The 23,192-nt window shown below is 35.6% G+C and overlaps 1 protein-coding gene across 9 annotated transcripts in view; it reads right to left on the reverse strand.

Moving 5' to 3' along the window:
* Nucleotides 1-23,192, reverse strand: part of LOC580674 (myosin-16) — a 71,554-nt gene that overhangs the window by 47,399 nt on the left and 963 nt on the right. For all 9 annotated transcript variants that reach the window (XM_011684597.2, XM_003727434.3, XM_011684596.2 and 6 more), the window contains exons 2-10: nucleotides 20,456-20,689; nucleotides 18,107-18,250; nucleotides 9,412-9,568; nucleotides 8,663-8,690; nucleotides 6,417-6,537; nucleotides 2,533-2,625; nucleotides 1,604-1,667; nucleotides 991-1,089; nucleotides 235-338 (exon numbers count right to left, since the gene is read on the reverse strand). In XM_011684597.2, coding sequence (XP_011682899.1) covers nucleotides 235-338; nucleotides 991-1,089; nucleotides 1,604-1,667; nucleotides 2,533-2,625; nucleotides 6,417-6,537; nucleotides 8,663-8,690; nucleotides 9,412-9,568; nucleotides 18,107-18,250; nucleotides 20,456-20,635 — 990 coding nt within the window. In that variant the 5' untranslated portion in view covers nucleotides 20,636-20,689. The remainder of the gene's footprint in view (nucleotides 1-234; nucleotides 339-990; nucleotides 1,090-1,603; nucleotides 1,668-2,532; nucleotides 2,626-6,416; nucleotides 6,538-8,662; nucleotides 8,691-9,411; nucleotides 9,569-18,106; nucleotides 18,251-20,455; nucleotides 20,690-23,192) is intronic.

The raw sequence follows: 23,192 nt of genomic DNA on the forward strand, positions 1-23,192 counted from the left end.
ACTGAAGACAAATTGTTCATGGACAAATGAGTCTTTGGTCTGTTTTTGTTTTAAATGTATAATTGTGACTGCCTCTGAGAGAGAGAGAGAGAGAGAGAGAGAGAGAAAGACAAGGAGAGACAGAGACATGCGGAGAGAAAGAGACAGAGAGAATAAAAGAGAGAAGTAGGTAAATAGCGAGAGTGGGCTAGTGGGTGTATGTATTGAGAAAATGAGAATAATTATTATTCTTACATCAGTAAGTTTGAATTCCTCGACGTCATCGACGCCGTCGATTTCAACTTCTCCTTGGTTCTGGAAACAGTATGTCTTGCAGCCCTTTTCGAGCAGCAGAGTGTCTGGTGCAGATGAAGTAGGGTAAAAAAAAAAAAACAGTATTAATGTTTATTTTCAATTGGATAGTTTTGCCAAGACAAATTGCTCTTTTTTTTTTTAGAGGTATACACTGTTCGACCTCAGAGCGACGGATAATAGTTTGATCTGTTGTTGACAAGCACAAATGCCAAGCACAAAACAATTGAAATAGCAAATTTAGAAAAAATACTTCCTTGAAATTAACTACTCACAAAAAGTTGTGAATAATTAAAATATATTCCTACATTAAGAAATATTAAAAGGTCACTTTGAACAATACTGGCAATTTTTTAGAAACCCCGGCTTCATAGAAATTCGATTGAAGTGAAACTAATTATGATTTTAATCTTTTGATAAACGGAAACAGAATTACGCTTTAATAAACTATTTTTTACATGAAGTCAGTTTATTAGATTCATTTTCGAGTATATGTTGGCAGTGACATTGATTAGCAAAATGTTGCCAACCCGTACAAGTTGGGCACAATATAGCAAATACTGCCTTGTTGTGCAAGCATAAAACAATATATAGATATATCGTCTTTATATGAGTATAAATGTTGTGACACCGAGACGATCACACTCTGTGAAAAGATGGCCCGTTAGTTTGGTCCCGAACAGCGCCCTCTCAGCTTACCCAATACATCTTGTCTGTACCCAGAGCAGATCTGGTAGAAGATGTGGTAGGACCTCTCAACACCATTCTGTCGGATCACACGAGACTTCTCAAGCAGATCTGCAAGGAAGATTTGCAGTTCAATTAATATACTTTATTTTATTTTATTTCTGTTTTTGTCCAAATACAATAACTGAATAAATTAGAACATGTAAATGTATTAAGGTATAATACAAATATGCAAGCAATAATATCTTCAATTCAAAAAGCGATTTACATAAAAACGTAGAATGACAAACTTGATATTTCTATAATACATTATTTTAATCATAATATTTGTTCATTAGTTGTTGTTTGTTTGTTGTTGTTTTTTTCTTCATCCTTTTGCCTTTTGTACTTTTCAAGGAAAGTGTTTGAATTCGTCTTCATTATGCATAGATTATTCCTAGTTTGCCTTAAAATCACCATGTGATACATGTAATAGCAATTAAATGTTTTATCATTTCAATTTTACTTTACACAGTTGATATACTTAAGCTGTAAGCTAACAGGGCCATGATGAAAAGCAGTTTTGTGACTGACAATGCTACCCTGTTATCATAAAACTACAACAATTGCTAGATTGTCTACTTACAGGTCTCAATATCGGCTCCGGCCAGTTTACCGCTTGTGCCGAAATGAATACGGATGAATTTACCCTGTAGGGAAGATGGTCAGAAGAAGTAAATATTTCAAAAAGGAGAAATATGTTTGCTTTGGTATATTGTATTAATGTTACTGGATATTATGGATAAATAAGTACGGCTCAAATCTACTAAAACATAGCCTTCGTCGAAAGTGAATTTGTATCAATCAATAATTGCTTAATGGCCAATCAAATGGTTACTTCTGTCTACGTACCGTGTATGTATGTAAAAGTCGTCTTAATCTAAACACATAGGCCCGAATTCACAAAGCAAGATTTGAGCTCAGACCAAGGTTTGAGCTCAAACCTTCTTTTGTTTCGCCAAACCTCCTTTTGTTCTTTACAAACCAGGTTTGTAAAAAACGCGTAAAACGCGTCATATGACATACGAAAACCAAGGTTTGTCGACAAACCTCCTTTGTGAATTCGGGCCAAGATCGTCATCAAAAGGTATAAACATGTTGTACTATTTAGGGGTGGAAAATAGGAATAGCTGATGCCAATTTGAGGAATAAAAAGGGACTATTAGACCTTAAGAATACTTTGAACTTCTATAGTAGCAGTCCGGAATGGGACATTGAACCGTAGATATAGGAGACAGAAGTTTCGGTCTAATGCTACAAATGCACTCAAATATCAACAGATCTTTTAAAAATGGAGAGGTCCCACTTTGTGAAATTTGGGACGCTCTCTGCAAAAGTGATGGAGGATGATCACTGGGCTTCCCTCTTCCACATGTTTACCATAGAGTGTACTATCGAGTCATAAACGACTAAATTCGTCTCAGTGGCTTTTACAACATGACCTAATTAATCTGCCCATACACAAATATTATCTACGAACTGGACTACACGGACCACAAGAGTTTTGATACTTACGAAACGGGAGGAGTTGTCGTTCCTGATGGTCTTGGCGTTACCGAAGGCCTCAAGAGGAGGGTTGGTCTGGATGACCTGGTCCTCAAGGTTACCCTACACGTGATTGGTTGGAAGGAATGGTTGTCATGGTGATCGATGCATAACGCATGCATACGCATGCGTCGTTCTCATTATCATACTTATATTCGAGAACAGACTGTTCTTTCATTCACCATGCGTAATGAAATGCACCATTGTATTTTCTGAATTCTTTCCCCCGTGCAAACATAACAAGCAAAAACTCTTTTTACAATTCATAACATGAGGAGATACCCTTTCACCTTTGGTGATACGAGATACAATCTGTATTGATCACTCCAACCATTAAACATTGATTTGACTGAAATGAGTCTTAAATTTTTTTTTTTTTAGAAATCCAGTAAAGATTGCACCGAAATTATAACGGTTATAGAATAATATATTTTGCCTTCTCCGTATCTTCAAAGAAAATAGGTATCTCTTACATCAGATTCTTTATTAATTCATATTTTCCCATAATGATGCAAATATCAGCTTCATATTGTGGCACATGTAGGTGTTACCATACGTCTTGTAAGCAGATCAGTGACGCCGTTTCTTTATTCTTCTCGACACTCCAGTTCGATGGTCACGTGATCGGTGACGTCATAACTATCCCGTCATACTTCGGCTGGTGCCTGGCACGGATGGACGAATTTCTTTGCTCCTTAAAAACTACTTCTATTGCAAATAATTTGCTACTGAAGTTGCCTATATTCTCAAACTACGGTAAGCGTAATTGGTTCTTACAAATGGAACTGACGTTAAATGCTGTGCACCTATGTTTATACAAATGTTATGACCATTTACGACCGACTACATGTACAGTTTTCATACAAAACCACACAATACACAAGAAGGGTTCTGTGTGTTTTATATAACTATCATAGTGATAATTACTACACCAATCAATTACTACTTGTATCCCGCGAGACAACGTTCAATCATGGTCGACTTTTGTCAACCCGTATGGGTCCAGTCCTATGCTTCGTACTGAAAGGTAAGGGGACGGCCACTGGCCTCGTAGTGAGACCAAAGTGGAAAGTGAGTTGCCTCTCATGACAGCATGGACCGAACCGTGTCCGCTATTCAGCATTTTTCTATTCAAATTGCAAGTCGCGTGAGAAGTGTTCCAGATCCATGTATTGTGATAAGGGTCAGGCCGCAGACCTCAAGGAGAAGTCAACGACCTTTCCCCGCATGGACGGTTTCATTTGTGGTTTGGAAGCACGGTTCTCAGAATTATAAAGTCGGTCAAATATAGAATTGGTGGGGAGAGAATCTTCGAAAGGAGGCTCTAGCCGAAGTGAGATTCATGGCCATGCTGTGCATCGCCCGGTAAGGAGATCGTGACCTTAAAAAGGCCACTGACCCCTGTGCCCTTTGACCTACAGCACGGTCGAAAACTCCTTATTTGACTGTAACATATATACCACAGATTGGTTCAATGGCCATACTGTTCATCTATCTGGCATGAAGGTCATGGTTAAATCTGAAGCATGTTCAATGACCCCTGTGCACTTTGACTTACATGTACAGCATGGTGTAAACCTACTTACTGGTACGTACATTTCCTTACGAATATTACACTGTCTACGGTCAAAGGTGACTCTGCTGGGTATTTTCACATTCAACCACTGAACGTACCGAAGCACGCCGTACCGCGGTCTAGAGAAAGGCAACATGAACCGACAACAATCCTCCCATATATGAACAAAACATCTGGGACATTAATGATTCAAGGACCTTCTGAACGAATTTAAGTTGTTCAATACCTTACAGACTGAGGTTTACTACGCATTCAGTAAATGCACCGATTTATGAAATCTAGATTTGATCGAAAAATCCACTTCTTAAACAGGAATTTGGGGTGTGACTACATTTCACATCACATTTCCCCTCTTCATTCCAGGGGGTGTATACCAGGCATTATCTATTAAAACAGAAAAAGGAGTAGGCTTCTTAAGTGAGCTATAATGATAACATGACATTGGAAGAATAATATTTTAAAGAAAAATAGAAATGAAAATAATTCTGAAAATTTAAAAAGAACTACCATAAAATTCCTTATAAATTCGATTTTGGGGAAAGGAATATCATTATGCAATTCCATGTATTATATGAATTTCGAGGAGTTGGAAGAGTGCAAATAATCTAGGAACAGGTATCAATCAATCCTCAAGGATTCAATTTGTTTTTAGACACGGACTTGTGGAGGAGAATTGTGTGTCGGTTGTCTCTAGACGCAGCATCACGTGATGAATGGAAATACCCAACAGACCGCCATCTTTGTTAAACTAGAAAAAAAAATGGTGGTGAACAGAGGAAAACAACAAATTAGCATCCGCACCCCGGTTCTGGGGTACCTATTGGTCAGATTATGCCGATGCGTCGTAGATTGAAAATGAAAGACGCTAGCGCTTTGTCCGGTAGTCTTCATTGAGCGCATTCGTCGGATTTTGGAAGTAAATTTGCTTTTTGTTTTCTTCTGGTCTTATTCAACGACAAAAAGGTCGAGACGCAGCCATATTCCGTCTGCTACGCGCGCGCCCTCGTGAGTGAAAGGCGCGCATGAGCGGCGTCGGAAGAAAGAGCGTCTTGACCCTGTCCAAAGCTTTCTTGATAGAAGAAAGATTTGGCGCGTTTCGTTTGTCTGAACAGACCGGGCCAGAAGGCTAAGAGCGCGCGCTGCAGCTGCCAAATCAGCGCAGAAAAGGAGACTACAATACGACGTGAAAAACCTGTTAGAGACTGATTTAGATAGTCACAGACGGACATAAGGAGCACACTTCACATTATGCATTACTAGGAGTGGCGTCACGCTATGGCGTAAACAGATTGCAGATAATGCTCTCATATGGAATTCCTTCATACCAGGGATTATGTTTCAAACTATGATTTTATTGATACTGAGCAATTATAATTATATGATAGGTTTTTTTAAAAAAATTTGTATTATTTAAGCTTTATGGCAGTAGAAATCTGTTCAATATGTTACACTTCCACATCTATTATTTGGTATATCTGGGCTCTAACTTAAGTTGATGGTTTTCAGAAGCCTTAAGAAGCCTTCAGAGTTTTAATAAAGGCATTACATTATTTTTAAAGTATACAATGCTGTTTGGACAATGAATGCTATTTAATTCCAGCAAAGTGTTTAAAGTATATTTTGAAAACAAAATAGGTACGAGGTAGGAATTCATATGTGTTTGAATCATCGGCAATCCTTATACACCACAAACATGAAATACGAGACGAACAGAGGTGCCTAATAGCCAGTTTCATGACGCAAAAACATTGTCCAATTTTATACCCAATATCTTGTAATTTAACTGTTTTCAGAATAGAAAAAACATCGTGATAACATTGAAAGGCCAAACTAATCTCAGGAATTCGACTCTAGAAATGATTTGTCCAGATCATTTCTTCGTCTACATTTTGAGATGTGCCACCCACTCCTCTTTACTAAAAGTATTTTGCTGTGTTTTACATCATTAGTTTAAATTCAGAAACCCATCCCCATGTACGTGTAGACCCTTCTTTATACAGTATAGGTTTTGTATGCCACTTTTCATACTAAAATATGAAATAAGATGTATTTTTTGTGTCCAAATGATTTTATTTCTCCAAGGGGGATGGTTGAAGATTTTGTTTCGGTAAATCTCCTCCCTTCATCCATTAACCCACCCGTGTCTGGATCCATGCAGGACAATGCTTTCGCGGCGATGAAAGGGTTAAAGCGCACCAACGACGTGGCGCCACAACTGTAATGAAACAAAACAGTGGTCCTGCCAGCCAGCGACCGAGCGCTGCGTTAGACATGGTACCTTCTTGCCGCCCTCTGGCGTGTCTTGTTGAAGTTTGCCTCCGGTGGATACACTAGCAATGTTGGCAAAATACTGGATGACCTTTTTGGTGTTTTCTGTTTTCCCTGCACCTGACTCTCCACTGAGCGGTGGTGGTGGTGGTAAGAATGGGCGTGGTGCAGGAAGGGGGGTATTGAGAGAATAGAAGAGGAGTAGAAGTAGGCGGAGTAGAAGGAAATATTTCATTGAAGATAGGAGCAAGAAAAAAAATAGCATTGTCATGATTATAGTTCATCAAAAGTGCAGTAGTGTTACCTTTAAAGAGAGTGGTATTAGCGTAGAAAAAACATGATAATGGCTAGCGCTATTCTAATGCATGCAGAAGCGATGGAGTCTATTCTAACGTGCACTTCATTAAAACAATCATCAAGATATTTTACTGGACATTTAAGAAGATATTAAATAGAGATTTCACTTTTTTAAAGTTTCGACTGGAAGGCAGATCATGCAAGAATATGTCAGTACATTTGACATAACGTGCAACATCTACGAAGATTCAAATCAAGACAAGAAGGGAAACAACGATGTTTAAGCTTCCTTTTTTCCCTAACGTCTTGAAAACGAATATACATGTAAGACGAAGGAAAGTACTAGACTATTGAATAACTTAACGTAAGCTATCGATTCTTTTCATGCGGCATTGCCATCATTCAATCATCAATATTTGTTTTCTTTCTTTTTTAATTCAAAGAATTTTGAAACATTCTTTCCTACTTTGTTGTCATGCTGACGCTATTTTCAGGCTTTTTACTATATATATTTGGATGCATGATGCGGAAAAGAATCATTTGAAAGATAGGAAAATAATGATTTAGGGTTTGGGAATAGGGCTATTTTGAGTTCGTGCATTGCAAGGTCTGGAGAGTCACCCTAACTAAAATAAGAAAATACAATTGTTATACCTAGGATCATATAGTTATACATATATTAGCTGAGCTCAATCCTATTTGAGTCGATTGGAAATCAGTTCCAAATTAAGTATATTTTTGTCATATCGTCAGAGTTTTCAGAAAATATGGTTGTTAACAGAATTTGAACTCAGCTAAAATTTACAAATCATTTTGTTTCCTTCTTAACATAACGTAACTTACAATATTAATATACGAATTACGATACAATTTCAACAGATAACTTGTAAGTCACACTGTGACATAAACATGAGTAGACCACACAAATTGGTACAATGTCTTCCCGATTGTTACAATGTTTCGATTCTAAAAATGGTATTTTGTCTTTATAAATCTGTCATGAACAAAAGATTCGGTTGTAAGTATTCCAAACTACATAATTTTAGAAAAGTCAAATCGTTTATTTCGTTTATATTACATTTAATCATTGGCTGTTATTTCGTTCATACTTGTTAAAGCACAATTATTATCTTCGTATATAGGGTAAAGATTGGAATACAGTTTTTTTTTGTTCGACCTTTGTTGCAAGCGCATATTCGGTCAGAGATTCCACAAATTAGGATGACAAATTATGTAACAGGGAAAAAGGCATTGTACCATATGGGTTTTATACACTCTGTTTAAAAGAACACTCCGTATGTTAACATTATTATAAGCGAAAGATTATTTAATTAAAAAAACTGGTAGTTTCAAATTATGCGGAAGAGATCGGAGACTGCACACGCTGCTAGGTAGGAGAGAACAAAGACTAGAAGAAACACAAGGTTGGTTGTAAACAACATATAAAGACAGAGACTGCTTAATAGACCACATAAATGGTAAGGAGTCAAATTTGAGAGAAACTGCAATCTTTAACATTTAGATTAGGACTTTTTAGTTCAACATTTAGAAAATTAGGACTTTTTAGTTCAACATTGAGAAAATTAGGACTTTTTAGTTCAATATTAAAAAACTTACATCTCTGATCAGATTAATAACATGAATATTTCGCATCATTATAATCAATGATATTGATATAAATAGTACTGTATAAAAAATACTTGATGGTAGTTATCTGCGATACATAAATTGACAGAGTGGATGACTCGGGTATCATTCAGTCTTGTAATTATTCAGATGATCCTTCATGGCATTGCATACTTGGATGATATTCGAATTTTCTCAAGTTTAACTGCTCGTATATAACTTCATCTGTAGCATATGCTGGTATTTAAGGTAACGAATGATATATTTCAGTCTATTTTTGGCACGAGTGCATTCCATGACCTTTATGGTCCGTATCTTAAATTACATACTCACGTGATCAACATGGACTGGTTCTCGTGGTCTGGAAAAGAAGAAGAAAAATTAGAATTGATACTAATTTTTAAATTCCTGTGTTTTCGTGACGGCGGTTTCCTAATCATCTGAATTCACTTCGATCTGAGCTTTAATATACATGTATATTTTATTGGTCAAAACGGACTTCTTGACGTGGTTTAAAGCAGTATTTAATTTACAAATAATTGTTTTATATTGTAATATTTGTATCATGAGAAATATGGATAACAATTAACTGAAACTGAAACATTTAAACACACATACTTATCTACACAGTTGCCCATAAACACGGAATAAATTTTGCTCATTTTTTTTTCTTTCAGGAAGTGATTGTGGAAATATAATTTATTCTTGAAAGACAAAGTTTATATCTTCTCAAAACTGTATGACCAATCTAACGATTCATATAGATTGACCACGAAAGTTCTGCGGACGAGTAACTTTATCTGTCAAATATTGTCACAATGTAATCTCATGAAAAGAGGAAAGGCAAATTGTGAAATTTGATTGTGAAAATATCATTTGTTCTTGATAGACAAAGTTTATATCTTCTCAGCACTGTATTGATCAATCTAAATATTCATAGAGATTGACCAAGAAAGCTCTGAGGACGAATACACTTTATCTATCAATATCGTCACAATATATTCTCATGAAAAGAGAAAAATGCAAATTATGCCAACTTTATGATGGGCAAGGGTGTACTACATCCTATCCGAAGGACTTACTCTGCAACATGTCATGGTAGGCGTTGTCAGCGATGGAGTAGACGTGGGGAGGCATTTCGGTACGCCTCTTACCCTTGTAGAGCATGACTACCTTGTCGGTGTAGATGGGGAGCCTACGGTATGGGTTGATAGCCACGCAGAACAGACCAGAGTAGGTCTAAGAAAAGGGAAGAAATGAAAAGGGGACAAAATGTCCGGTTAGACCAAGGGAACAGAAAAAGACGTTCTCGTGACTTAATTTACAGGTGTATAAGCATTTAAGGCCATAATAAGTCTCTGGAACAGACCAGAGTAAGTCTAAACAATGGAAATAAATGAAGGGGAAAAAATTTCCGGTTAGACGAAGGGAACAGAAAAAGACGTTTTCGGGACTTATTTTGGAGTTGTATATATTTAAGGCCTTTAGAAATAGACGTTTACGAACGTCTTGAGAACGTTGTTGCAATTGAGATAGGTATTGATTAAATTCCTGCGAATTGTTTAGCGTACTGATTATTACATTTATCTATATATGGTTATGTTTCGATGGAATACATCAGGCTGTCTATAGGTTGAAGAAGGAGCTGTTGAAACAAAAACAAAAAAACATTTAATTCTATTTCACTCAGCCATGTAGTTGAGGTGACTATTGACTCAATGCTTGGGCATTTTAAAATCATTGATTTATGCGTGCAATTACCAATTATAATCTGATTTGATATATCAATTAGTTTTATGGCCAAAGAGAACTACAAGTTTCTAGAAAAGACATCAGAGTAAAAGACAACAGTAATTCATCCATGCAAATGTTTATTGATTCATTATCATTTAAATAGTTACACATTCGATTGAGTTTTGACTTAATCATAGAAGTGCAAAATAAGTTATATACATTAATCCTATTTGCCAAAACACACACAAAAATACAAAAATTTAAAAGTCTTCACGAACATTTTGGAATTAAATAAAAATAATTGTTTTACTGAAAGTGAGAATAAATTAATGTATGCATATATAACGATTTCTTCATTAGTTCGTCATGTCATGCGTGTATTGGTGTACGGGGAAATGAAGCAATGTAAGAAAAAAATGTAATGAGAAAGGTGTTTTTTTAGAGGGTCATAAGAAAATATATACGATTTTCATTTTCATTTTTGTGGTTCGTATTTTTTTCCTGGATAGTTATATTTGTGTTTAGTGATTACACCAACTGAACACAGTGTTATTCGCTTATTAATGTGTTCGTTTGTTCGTTCATGTGTCCTTTAAGTCAAATAAGTTAGGTGGGATTGGAACAGATAATCGTAGTGCTGTCACATAAACGAAATTGTATTCACTCCATGGGATGAGTTAAGATCAGCCTACTATAGTTACACGGGTCAATGAAATGTTATTTCTGTTCCACCAGTTATTTGTCCTTCATAATTATACTCATCTCCCTTTCCTTCTTCTTTTTCATCATTATCACATTCCGCTTCTCTTTATCATCTCCCATGCATGCCATCGCCTATCTCGTTCATTGCACTGAGATGATGTAAAACCAGCGTACACGCCCCCCTCAGCCAGAAGCTCGCATCGGTTCGCCATCCTAGAAGCTACCGGCGGTGGCGGGCGATCGGTGGCTGGCGGAATGAGTTTGGTATGCCGTGCATGTCTTATGCAGCCGGTCTCATGCCCATATTTAGCCTGAGTTGGCTTGATACCCTCTGCTGGCGCCCCCCTCCGCCATCCGCCGTATCTCGCACGCGATGACCGCGTTAAACCCTCTCGTTCCCAGCGCCGCGGCGCCTCCCTACCGAAGCATGGGCATCGCGACCTAGCAGAGTGGTATTACCTAGTCTAGTGGTTTTGTAAGGGTTAACCGGGGAAGCATACCCAATTAAAAGATTGATTGATCGGTGAAGGTGTAATGATAGATGCAGTTCAGGTTGTGGCTAATTAGATGGATGCTATTCATGAAATGCGACAATTAGTTGAGGAGGTGTCACCGAAAGGCTACTTTATGAATGACATATTTACAAACTTCATATCCAGCATTGAAAACATCAAGATCATTCGCCTATACCTAAGTTCTACCTATATAACAGCCATTGGCATCGTAGACATTTGTCATGTGTATTCATGGTTCCAACTAACCTTCTTTTCTCTATACATTTTAATTTAATGAAAGTACATTGTTTAATAAAAATAACCAATATACTTGTTGGTTTATTTTCAACCATTCTAATTATCTAAGCTTGTATCTAAAATGAATGGCGTTGAACATGTTGGATGTTTAAGTTATTGAATTAAATGCTCCCTTTCACAGAATTCAAGTTACTATAAAAAAAAATAAAGGCCATTCCAGTGCAAATAAAGTCCTTGAGATGTCCAACGTTGGAATTGTGATATATCTCTTATAACTAGCATAAAGACGAACTGAAAAATTCAATAATTACATAATCTTCCAGACAATTTGTAAGCATCTTAAGGAGACTATAGATTTGCCACATATATTTTGACATGTTTCTTTAATAGTACATATAAGTTCTTGTTTCTACAAGTTTGTAGAATGTGTCATGCATTTCCAAGGTACTTCTATCATTGTGTCTGTAATACAATTACACCAGTGATTTGCCAGACTGAGTATTGTCGAGGTTTCTTTTATTGTGGTTTATTGAGATTTGATTCACTTAAGATCTGTGTAAATTGCTCTTGAAGAGCTCCGGTGATTCATTGGGGGGTAAACATGTTGACTCAGTGACTGGTTGAGGGGTAATAAAAACACCACAATGGGGGGATTCCGTAAAGCGTTTTGGGGGTCTGTATTTAGTTCACGGTGTCCAACTGTCATTTCGTTTGGGTAATTATGTTTAAATATTGGTAACTCTCATTGACAACAAAATGTCTAAAGATTGTATTACCATATTTCCTTCTAAATTGACATATAAATTTGGTAAAAGTTGTTTAGTAATTTGAATTAAATATTTTTCTGTCATCGTGAGCAGACATGAGATGAAAATACTGGGTGAACTTACAAAATACCAATATTCTATCATTATCATCTACGTCTACGTACAACTAGCTTGATTCAGAATTTTAATTGAAAAAATGAAAAACAAAGTTAGATCATATCATATCATCAAGAATAATATGTTCGTTTCACTTCTCGGGGACTCGAAGGAAAAATGTTTGAAATAACAAAAACGACTCGATTAACATTAAAGTGAGTATAGTGCTATTATTACACGTTGCATGTAATATCTCACCCAATTATAAAGCAACAACTTTCGTTTGTGCCTGTAAGAGGTCAGGTAACATGGTAATACTTTTAAGAGGTGACGCGACCAACATTTAAGTTTAGACGTTTCGGTCTATTATTAGGTGATGAATAGCATTAGACTGAGTAATATGGCTAAACGCAGAACGGTATGTGGTCCATTGCGATGCTATTGGGCAGTATATAAAAATGCATTGACTCGTTAGAAGCGTAGTAACTGTATCTCGAAAATATGCACTTGCTTTGGGACAACGAAATTGGTATGCATTTATCGTGAGTGTCGCTTACATCCGTGCATTTATCGAAGGGTCGTACTTTTCATGAGAACGTGAATGAACAAACCTAAATTGATCAAAAATATTACGGATATATACATATTTAGCGTTCATTTTATACACATTGTTTTTATAAATACCTGCACAATGTACTATTTTTTAATGATCTGATAAAGCTCACTTGTAGTTAAATTAAAACTGATTATATCATTGATTGAGTGAATTTATTGCACATGTCTTTGCAACGTAATAGTGTCGATGTGATACAAAAAATTATTTGTTTCATTTGATGAAATTGCATATGAATTAGGATAATAGAAAAATGTCTTCGATTATTCAAATATCCATTGGTAATTTAAATCGAAACTTGATAATTTATCCACAGCTATTTACCTGATTTATCTCGTGTAAGATCGAAGAATATATAAATTACTAGCTTTTCCTTTTTGGTATCTCATAAAGGCAAGCATCACTATTTTGTGTGACAATACTTTTTATCCATTTTAATGAACATGTTGATTCCCCAAGCCACATGTACTGTAATACAATACAAGTGCACCTGTTTTACTCAGTATTATCTCAAAATTATCTCATTTCGGCGGGTTAATTCTTCTTAATGACCATTGATAACCCCACTATGTGTAATCTCATTATGCAGCCGCCTTTCCAAGGATGTTCGACACATTATATTAGATAACATGAAAAATGAACATGTACATTCATGAAACAAATACGGAAATACACATAAAGCTATTTAATAATTTTCTTAGCGCGCTATGGGTGTTGCATAACGGTCAATGAAAACTATTTTATTGGCCGGGATTAGCTCAAATTTGCAAATTTACTGAGCATACGCTCATCAAGCGTTAAAAATGTTAACCTAGACTGTTAATCCGTAATACATGTATACATGCTAACAAGAACAATCATTGATGTTTGTACATCAATCATTTTGTTTTGGAGCACCCCTCTTGAGTAGAATGTTGAGAAAACAGAGTGAAATATATTGAGAAGTATTGTCTAATACAAAGCAAGTACGATTTACCTCTCAAATTTTGGTGCTTAAAAGATGCTATATTTGTATTTAAAGTTCACTTGAAGTTTTGCAAGTAGGATTTATATGAAGTGGCTCGGTATCGATCCATTTATTCAATTAATTAATTCATTAATTGGTCGACTGATGAAATAATTAATCAACCGAGTCACTTGTCTTTAACCAAGACCCCCCCCCCCCCCCCCCCGTTGATATTTGATAGAAAGATCAATGTAACATGCACCAGAATAAGCCCTGTTGTATTTGAAGTTTCAATCAAGTTGTTTTGCAAATAACGCTTAGCCAATGTGTGATAACCACTGATAAATGCAAACATTCCAATAATGTCGGTTTGAAAGAATATCTTTCATTGTAATTTAAAACAAAAATTCTGCAATAAGGCGTAACCATTACTAAGATAACTCAAAAGTTAGCTTTAATTATGATATTTTTCCTATTTCATATGAATTTCATTCGATGTCTGTAAAACCGCAATTTATATTTGTTTCATATAGTGCTAGTAATTAACTGAAAGGAGCCAAGCTTCTATTTATATGTATCATTTAAACATAACATAACTATTCATAAAATAACTATGGTAATAATGGAGAATCATTTGTTTCTCTCCTCAAATTTCCTGAAAGATTATTTGTACTTATCACCTAAGTCGCTTATTGATATAGACATATTTTTAATTATCAGCTTCGGTTATGTAAGGAGATTACATACACATTTCCGCACCTCTGTTTCTACATTTAAAGTTAAAGACACGATTTATCTGTTTTTTCAGTACATTTTGAAATGTCTCACATCCCTAGTTTATATGGGTTAATTCTCTTGATGCCTTGTATACCTAACACGAGCTGTTTATGTTAACACTCATCCGTTAACGTCTGTATAAATAGGCCGCGGTTTGGCTTGTTGAAATAGCGTGTCTGAGCTAAAAGCGAATTAACAGTGTTAGGGTACACATTGGTTCTTGTAACCTTTTGCTCGAGAACAACAGTTTTCTTGTAAGATCAAAGATGTAGCAGACTGGCAAATAAGATAGAAGAGGATGTATGTAAACGCAGTATCATAATGATCTGAGTGTGGGGTGTTTAGTTGATATTTGACATCCAGATCAATTTTGTACACATTTTCAATTGTCATTTTCAAGGACATAAGTTTAAATATCATGATTATACAACCCAACTGTTTATGAATGAAACGCATTTTCATTATGTTTAGACAGGCAACGATATTTATTCTGATTTGAGAGACCCTCGCTGATAAAGCCAAAGTGAAAATGTTTATACTCAATGTATCAAACAATCATATTTTCCATTTGGCGTCCTTAGCTGTGTCATTTTTTATCAATTACAAACATAATGAAATATTCATTAAACGTAGTTAATGACAATGATTTTTAAAAAAAAAGGGAAAGGTAAACCATTGAAGAGATTTTTTTAAAATATTGTTAAATGTCAATGTTTTCTTTATACAATGCATGCCAAACAAATAATCACCCTGTGCCACATTGTATGTACCATGGCATCATGGAGTTGTGTGATCTATATAATATGCCATGATGAACTGACATGTAAGTTAACATTTAATAAGTATGTTGAATTCCTGATACAAATTTAAGTTATTTGTATGCGCCTTGAGCATCTCTAGAGATGGATATGTTCCGCTTTATGAATATTGTTATTATCATTATTATTATTATTATCCACATTGCGAACAAAGAAAAATATCAAAGTGAGCCTATAGATTTAAAATGTATATGTTCCTCTAATACCTTCAAGTAACCAAGAACTTTAATTTCCATTTATAGTATAAACATACAAAACACAACATCTTACATCAAGTGAGGCCGAGGTCGGACAGATTAAAAAGTTGTCGGGCCTACATCCATCACGTAAGACGTGCAGAGCATATGTCATTCTCATCATTTGAATGAGGAGTATCCATCAGATGGAACAATTTTGCATCATTGGTGCACGTACCTCCCGTCTGTACTTATTTTGTTTAATGAGTGCATGTGTGCATACATTATTGAGGGGCCAAAAGTTCCTTGATTTGATTATGGTAATTGATGTAGATCATTTGATTTGATTCAATCTTCTGTCATCATGAATTGTACCTTGTGCGATAAAGAATTTGTAATAATTGTCTTCTTTTTCTTTTTATACATGACATAGTCTGAATTGTTTAGATTTGTTGAATTTACAGGGAGCTGTATAACATATTTTGTATTATAAGGCTGTGTTTCGTTAGTAGACATTTAGAAATGTAGATTTTCGTTACATTGAACAATTCTGATGTTTGTAAAGCGTAAGATGTTGGTAAAACTGATGATAATTTCACATATAACATGTACGTGTATTTTACTTACATATGTTGGCTGATATATTCTTCTCCTTTAAGAACACAAGATATTTTAGGACATTTTTTTCGGCGGAACGAGATTGAATTTAAAGGAGTGTTAAAGGAATGTAATGCTGTGTTTCATGAGTGTCTGGATACCATGTGTACACAACTCACAAAGGATCGCGGAAATTCATATATACTGCCTTTGTGAAAGGTGCAATGTCCCATTACACGCTCACGGGTGTGGGCTGTTCCCATTCCCCGTAATTCGATGATCGCATCAGACATCTGCTCCCATGTTCAAGGTTTCTATTTCTGGTCTTGATATTAGAACCGGTCGGAATTATGCGCCAGGAATGTTGACCGGACCAAGGCCCTCCCACATACCGCTCATGTATAGTTAGTTAACCCTCTCGCTCACCTCACTGCGGTTCATATTGTCTATATATGCCCGTAGGCTAGAGAAGATATCATACTTATCATTTCTACATGTCAATGTATTTGTAATACTTCGGAGAGAAGCGCCAAAAAATGAATAGTTATACAAAGATATAATGGAAACATTAGCAGATTTTACGCCTGTTGTCCTCTTGTTTGTTGTTGTATGATTATATTTGAAAGTTTGAAGACAGAGATGGGCTAGTTAGTTATATTTCTTCTCGTCATATATATTTTATATACAGTGTATTTCTACTTCTTTTGATTTTTCTGTGTCACCATTTAATTTCCAACATTAAAAGATAAATCATTGGCGACCTGTCCTTTCGATATACACCTATATTTGCTCACAGGATTACATGAATAACACCTATATGTAGGTCATTCGCTCCCGGGTTATCTGTGCCGGTTAATTAAAAGATTGTCATCTGTTAATCTGTTTAGTAGATCAACTGCTGACTATTGACAGCCGTTTGGTAAAAGCGCTCGCACTGAATACGTTGTTCTTTATTGTTTTTTATGTTTTCATTAATGGAGTAACGAACCCATGAAGCTTTAGTTTTAAAAGTATTAGGTATATTAGCTAAATGTTCAAAATCGGTGGGCATAAAATGTAATAATGAACTCTGGCAAACGAGAAACACGCTGAAATATATTTATTATTTTATATATATTTAAGACAACCGATGGATTACAACTGCCATTCGATTTTGGATAGAAAATATCATAATATAGCAGAATAATGAGAAAGGGGGAAATAGTCCCGACTCAAAACATCTCGTATGAGATGTGGTGTCCTGTCAATTTGATTTATAGCATGTTTTCATTAGTTTTTTCGTGTTCTAATAGTACAGTAACCATGTACCGTCTGACAAACAATTCAGAACAAGCTAAATGTTCATGGTTATCCCCAAATACTATAATTTTACCAGAAATCAACAACAGTTTTGGTGAAGAAACCATTTTATACTCCGATAGGTGTAACAGAATACATGTACAATGGGGGTAAACGTGAAGACAGGGGTCGAATGTGAGAGGTCAATAACTTACTTAGATGAGACAAATTACAAAAAACATATTGTACTCAAATTTAAAGAAGAAGAATGTATTTGTGATGAAGGTATTCAGGGGTCCAATGACTTATGCAGATGAGACCAATAATTTGACCATATTTTGTACACGTATTGCAGAAGAAGAATGCATTTTGGGATTAGGGTATTCATGCAGGCGCTTGTCAAAGGTGAGGGGTCAACAACGTACATGGATGAGACAATAGAACATAATTTGTACCAAATGAGTTTGTAATGGCGGTATTGATGTAGGCAGGGGTCAAAGTTTAAGAGGTCAATAACTTACGTAGATGAGACCAGAGTAGTATCTCTGCCTGAGGTTCTCCAATACACTGGCTTCGTTGAGGTAGGTCATACCAGCCATGTCTTCGATCTTTTCGAACTTAGGTGGGTTCATTTGCTGGGTGTCATCCTTCTTGACGGTAACTTGCTGTAAGGGTCAGAGTTCAAAACAAAAATGTGTTTAATTTTGCTGTTTCATAACTTCACTCTAAAAACTGGAATGCTAAATAACCATAACGGTGACCCTAGGGTAGGAATACTCCCCATGGAGTGGAAATGGTGCACACTGTGTGCGTGAGTTACTCCCGGAGTAACGATAACTTCTCTAAAGCGCTTTAGAGACGGCATGGGACTCTACGCCTTCTTCCTGTATTATACAGTAAAGTTTGAATATTCTATACATTTTTATTATTGGTGAGGCATATTAACAGCAGACTTTCACTTTAAATATTTACTTGCGGTATAATTATGATACTAAAACACATCTACTTTATTCCGAGCATTATAATTAGCAAAGTTTGTATAGTATGGAGGAAAAAAATATAGAAGGAATGAATGTCATTTTGAAGGTTTTCCTCCTCTGAATGATAATTGGCCTAATAAGTATATTCTTCAGAAGCTACATCATCATGACATAGCGTTAGAGTTTTCTAGGAATTTCTTTCTACCACGTACTCATATATGAGTAGAATGTATTTTACAAATGAAAATGAAAGATATATAGGGAATATAGAATTAAGAATACCTATGGCCCAATCTTAATGATTTGTACATAAGGGCCGCTTTAAGAAAAATTACAAGAGCGATGACATTCAAGCAAATATAAGACGAAGTTTATAACTCAACAAAGAATTATTCCATCGTGATCAAGAATCGTGATAACTTATTCTAATCTTTGATAGTATGTCTTAACCATGTATTTTAATCATTCAACATCTCGAAGCTACTTCAGTGAATAATTTGGGTTCGTGTCGCACCCAAGCGGCACACCTTAGTTTCGATTACGTAATAACGTACTTCGCAACACCCTCTTAAGTCTCATTATCTAATGTGTGTATACTAACAGTATTAAGACCCAAAACAAAACAAAATCTGGAGCCGGGTCGTTATGCACTGACATTTCCAAATTCACGGTATATAATAGTCCACAGCTATTTATGACACAGTAAACTCTACAGTAAAGGAAATAGCATTAAAAGATATGCTTAGTCACTGCGAAATTACAGAATCATTTCTAAAGTTTCGATGGAATGAATATAAATGATTAATGAAAAATTCCAGTTATCAAGGAATCCCCGATCACAGTAGTGTATTAATCAAAGAAGTTTGGTAACAGCTTTAAAAGAATTCTATGCAGTCGTCAAGAGCTTATAATGTTACATAAAAAATTGGAGAAAATTAGACATGACAGATGTATAACAAAATATAGTACTTCTAGTTAAGGCAACAGTATATTAGGCCTAGCTAGTATAGGATGTCTTAAATATTCATGTTTATTGCAGGTTTCTCAAAATATATCGAAAATAGGACGTATTTGTAGCTGAACTGTATATACATTATACTCTTGTCCTGATAATGCTTTTCGTAAGAAGGTCTCTCGACAACCTAACGCTTGTGTAATAATTATGACAACTAACGCTATGCAATACACGTATGAAGATATCACTAATGCAGGTTTGAAATAATTTCATTTATTTATAGTATAAGGTTCATATGCGTATAGCCTAGAGTGTCAAATCCTTGCATCTTTTGTATGCTCTTAGAATTAGGATTTCATGATTTCACTACTATCAATAAATCGACCTGCATGTAGTAAATTGAATACTGGTATAAATCATTTCTTGAAATGCTCAACTTACTCCTGTCAAAAAAGCCAAGGCCAGCTATATTTGTTTTTTGTTAAGCCTAAGCACTCTTGAAGTACGCAAACACGATCACAAAGATTTTCGAGAAATCAACTCTAGTGAATTCGAATACCCTATTGTTTACCCCATAGAAATCGGGTTCAAATTATGGTAAATGTCATTGTAATAATATTCGTGCATTTGAATAGGCGACGTGGTCTACTGTAATTGTCTTCTGTTGCTATAATTAGTTTCTCGAAAGTCTATGGCACCATCGTGTTCTAACAATATTTCATATATTAAAAGTACTCTGTCCAATTCTAGCAAGTAAACAGGTTTCTTTGCATAATTTGGATATTAGGACACTGCTCACGTTTAAATCTCGCAGATAGGACATATATGACATATTCATTATTCCTGCAAAGGTTTACAGAATTTGCTGTTGGCTGCAAAAGGTACATAGTATATACGCTAAACGGAAAGTTCCCGTTGTTGATGTTCAGAATTACCTTTCCCGTGGCTGTTTTGACGGTGCACTCCTCGCCCTTCGTGCTGAGGATCTCGCACTTTATGTATCCTTGTTTGTCGTCATTGATCCAGCACATCTTCTTACCGTCGAAGCTCTGAGCCTGAGACTCGAGCTGGGCCTTCTTGCCCACCTGCAAATATTGATCCGATTCGTCAGCCATGGTGCCGCCGTTGGTGCGATCCGGAGAAAGAGTGAAGTCTGGCGCTCAAAGTGCCTATCGAGAGAACAAAAATTAACACGAGATTAGTTTTGTGAGTTCTGAAAACCAAACAGGGGACGTCAAATAAAAAGATGGAGAGATGAGCTGCAACAGTACTGGGGAAAGGTTAATTGGCACCAACAAGCACTAAACAGAGTCATTTGGAGACAGCATGCTGAGGCCGTCATCCTGCAGTGGATCGATAATGGCTGAAGATGTAAAGTAAAGTAAAGTTTGTTTATTTGTTTTAGATTTTTTTCTTCTTCTAAGACCACTATCAACAAAATGAGAATGCAAGGTGAATCGTACATATTTGTAAATATGGCGGACAAACATTTTTGGTAGCACAATTCCAATTTTTGAATGGGCTCTAGAAGATAGGGAATAACAAATGTACGATCCGGAGAAAGTGTGAAGTCAACGGTCCCAAAAAGAGATAGTTTACTTTTAAAGTAAAATCTGTAGAAATGTCAACAAGTCAAAATGCAAGGTAAATCATAGATAATTGTAAATAATTATGATGGATAGCCTATTATAGTGGTACTAACAAAATACTACTGTTCTTCGATGGGGTCCACAAGATATATGAAACAACATTAGAAAGTGTGAAGTCTGCAGCTAACCGACCATGCAAAGAGAAAATAAAATAGATTGCATTAAGATTTTGAATAAGAAATGTGAATTCAGCACCCAACAGATCTTACGAAGCGAAAATAAAACAAGAGATTTTTCAAGATTTTGAACAGGAAGTGTACGACAGGGAAAAATATGAAATACCTATACGGATTGCAAATACAAAAAATATAATTGCTTTTTATCATCATATAGACATTTTTGGTAACAAAATCCCTTGTTGGTGTTTTAATGAAGGCGGGTATATGAAAAGAAGGTGATTGGCAGATGATGTAGACGCGCTTGCACAAGGGCAGGGACAATTCTGGAGGGAACCTGGAGGCCCCTTGTAGACCCACTACTATATATTATGTATTTTCTTTCTTTTTTTAAGCCAACAAAATGGAGGTGTATTCAGCTGGTTATAACACTACAGTGTAAAACCGGGGCCCATTTTAAGAAGTAAAATATATCTGTTTTCGCCATGTTTTGCAATAAACGCTAAATCAAAGAATAATTTGCAAAACACTTTTCTCAGAGCGGCAACAACATGCTATCTATCCATCGCAGTTAAGGGCAATGGTTAAAACAGTCATCTGGACTCGGATTTGTGTTACATGTCATTTGTGTAGGACCAAACAAAATTGTCAATGTTAAACATTACAATATTGTCATCCGCGATAACCAAGAATTGTATGCAAAGAACATCAATTGTAAGATGCTGAAATCGTAAACTTGAAATATGTATTAAGACTGATATCTCTTAGAGAGTAGGCATGTACATTATTTGTATAGATATGCATGTACTAGGATAAAAATATCTGACAAGGTTAGCAAATAGAGACTTTAAAAAAAAAAGAGTTTTTATGATAGGATGAAAGGGTCATACAAAAGACAAATGACACTTCGTTAAAAGAAAAGCTCTTTGAGTTAACAGGATATATAGCGTACATTTATTACGATTAATTTGAGCACTAATAGTGCTATCAAAAGCTCAATATAAAATTCAAACGATTGCTTGGATACTAGTTTGATCAAATAAAGAAAAGCCCTTTGATTCTATAGGCATATTCTTCGTTATGTTCAAGATGTGGTAAGCCTTAAATATAACAAATAATTATGACTGAATGAAAGATACCTCGTTTTTCAAATGGATTTCGCCAATATTCAATTCGATGATGAATTAGTTTTCTATAAAGTAATAAATCTAGAGTAAATTTCAGAAACATGTTCACTGACAACAATATTAGGTTTCGAGACATTTCGCAAGACATTTCTAATTGAAGAATATTTGCAATATGTAAATACTGTATAAGCAAAGGCCAAAAGACAATCCATGTATAATATGAAATAGAAATAGCAGTTATTAAAATAAATGTCTAACAGAATGGACGGTAGAATGCATAACTTTTAAACAAAGGTAAAATAACAACTCAAGTGACTGTGAGTACTTCCTTGTCTATAGTATTATGATATTCCCATGAATTTAACAAACAAACAAACGAATTTACAAAAAGAGAGAGTGAGAAAAGAAAAGGTATTGTTTCAAAATGGCGCCTTTTAAAATGGCGGATCTGCCTAGCCTGCCATACAACCATACATGTTATACCAGTGTGATATGGCGACATCCGTGTACTATCGGCTCGGCACCCGCGGCCCAAATATGGTGACTGTGTATTGGGGCCTAGTGGGAGGTTGTCTGGTAGAGGGGCACTATGTTAATACACAGCGTGAAGGCTGGTGCAAACGAATGGCTGGATAAAAACTAATAGTATAGTTGTCCGTCATTTTTTACTTGAAATTGAGCCATTAATTTTCGCTGAATATTATGAAATACCAATTTGAAATCATATATAGGCCTAAGCGTTTAGACAAAAGATTACGCATAATTTCTTTACTAGACTCC

This window comes from Strongylocentrotus purpuratus, unplaced genomic scaffold, assembly GCF_000002235.5.
Source record: "Strongylocentrotus purpuratus isolate Spur 01 unplaced genomic scaffold, Spur_5.0 spur5_scaffold_14, whole genome shotgun sequence".
Taxonomy (NCBI): Eukaryota; Metazoa; Echinodermata; class Echinoidea; order Camarodonta; family Strongylocentrotidae; genus Strongylocentrotus; species Strongylocentrotus purpuratus.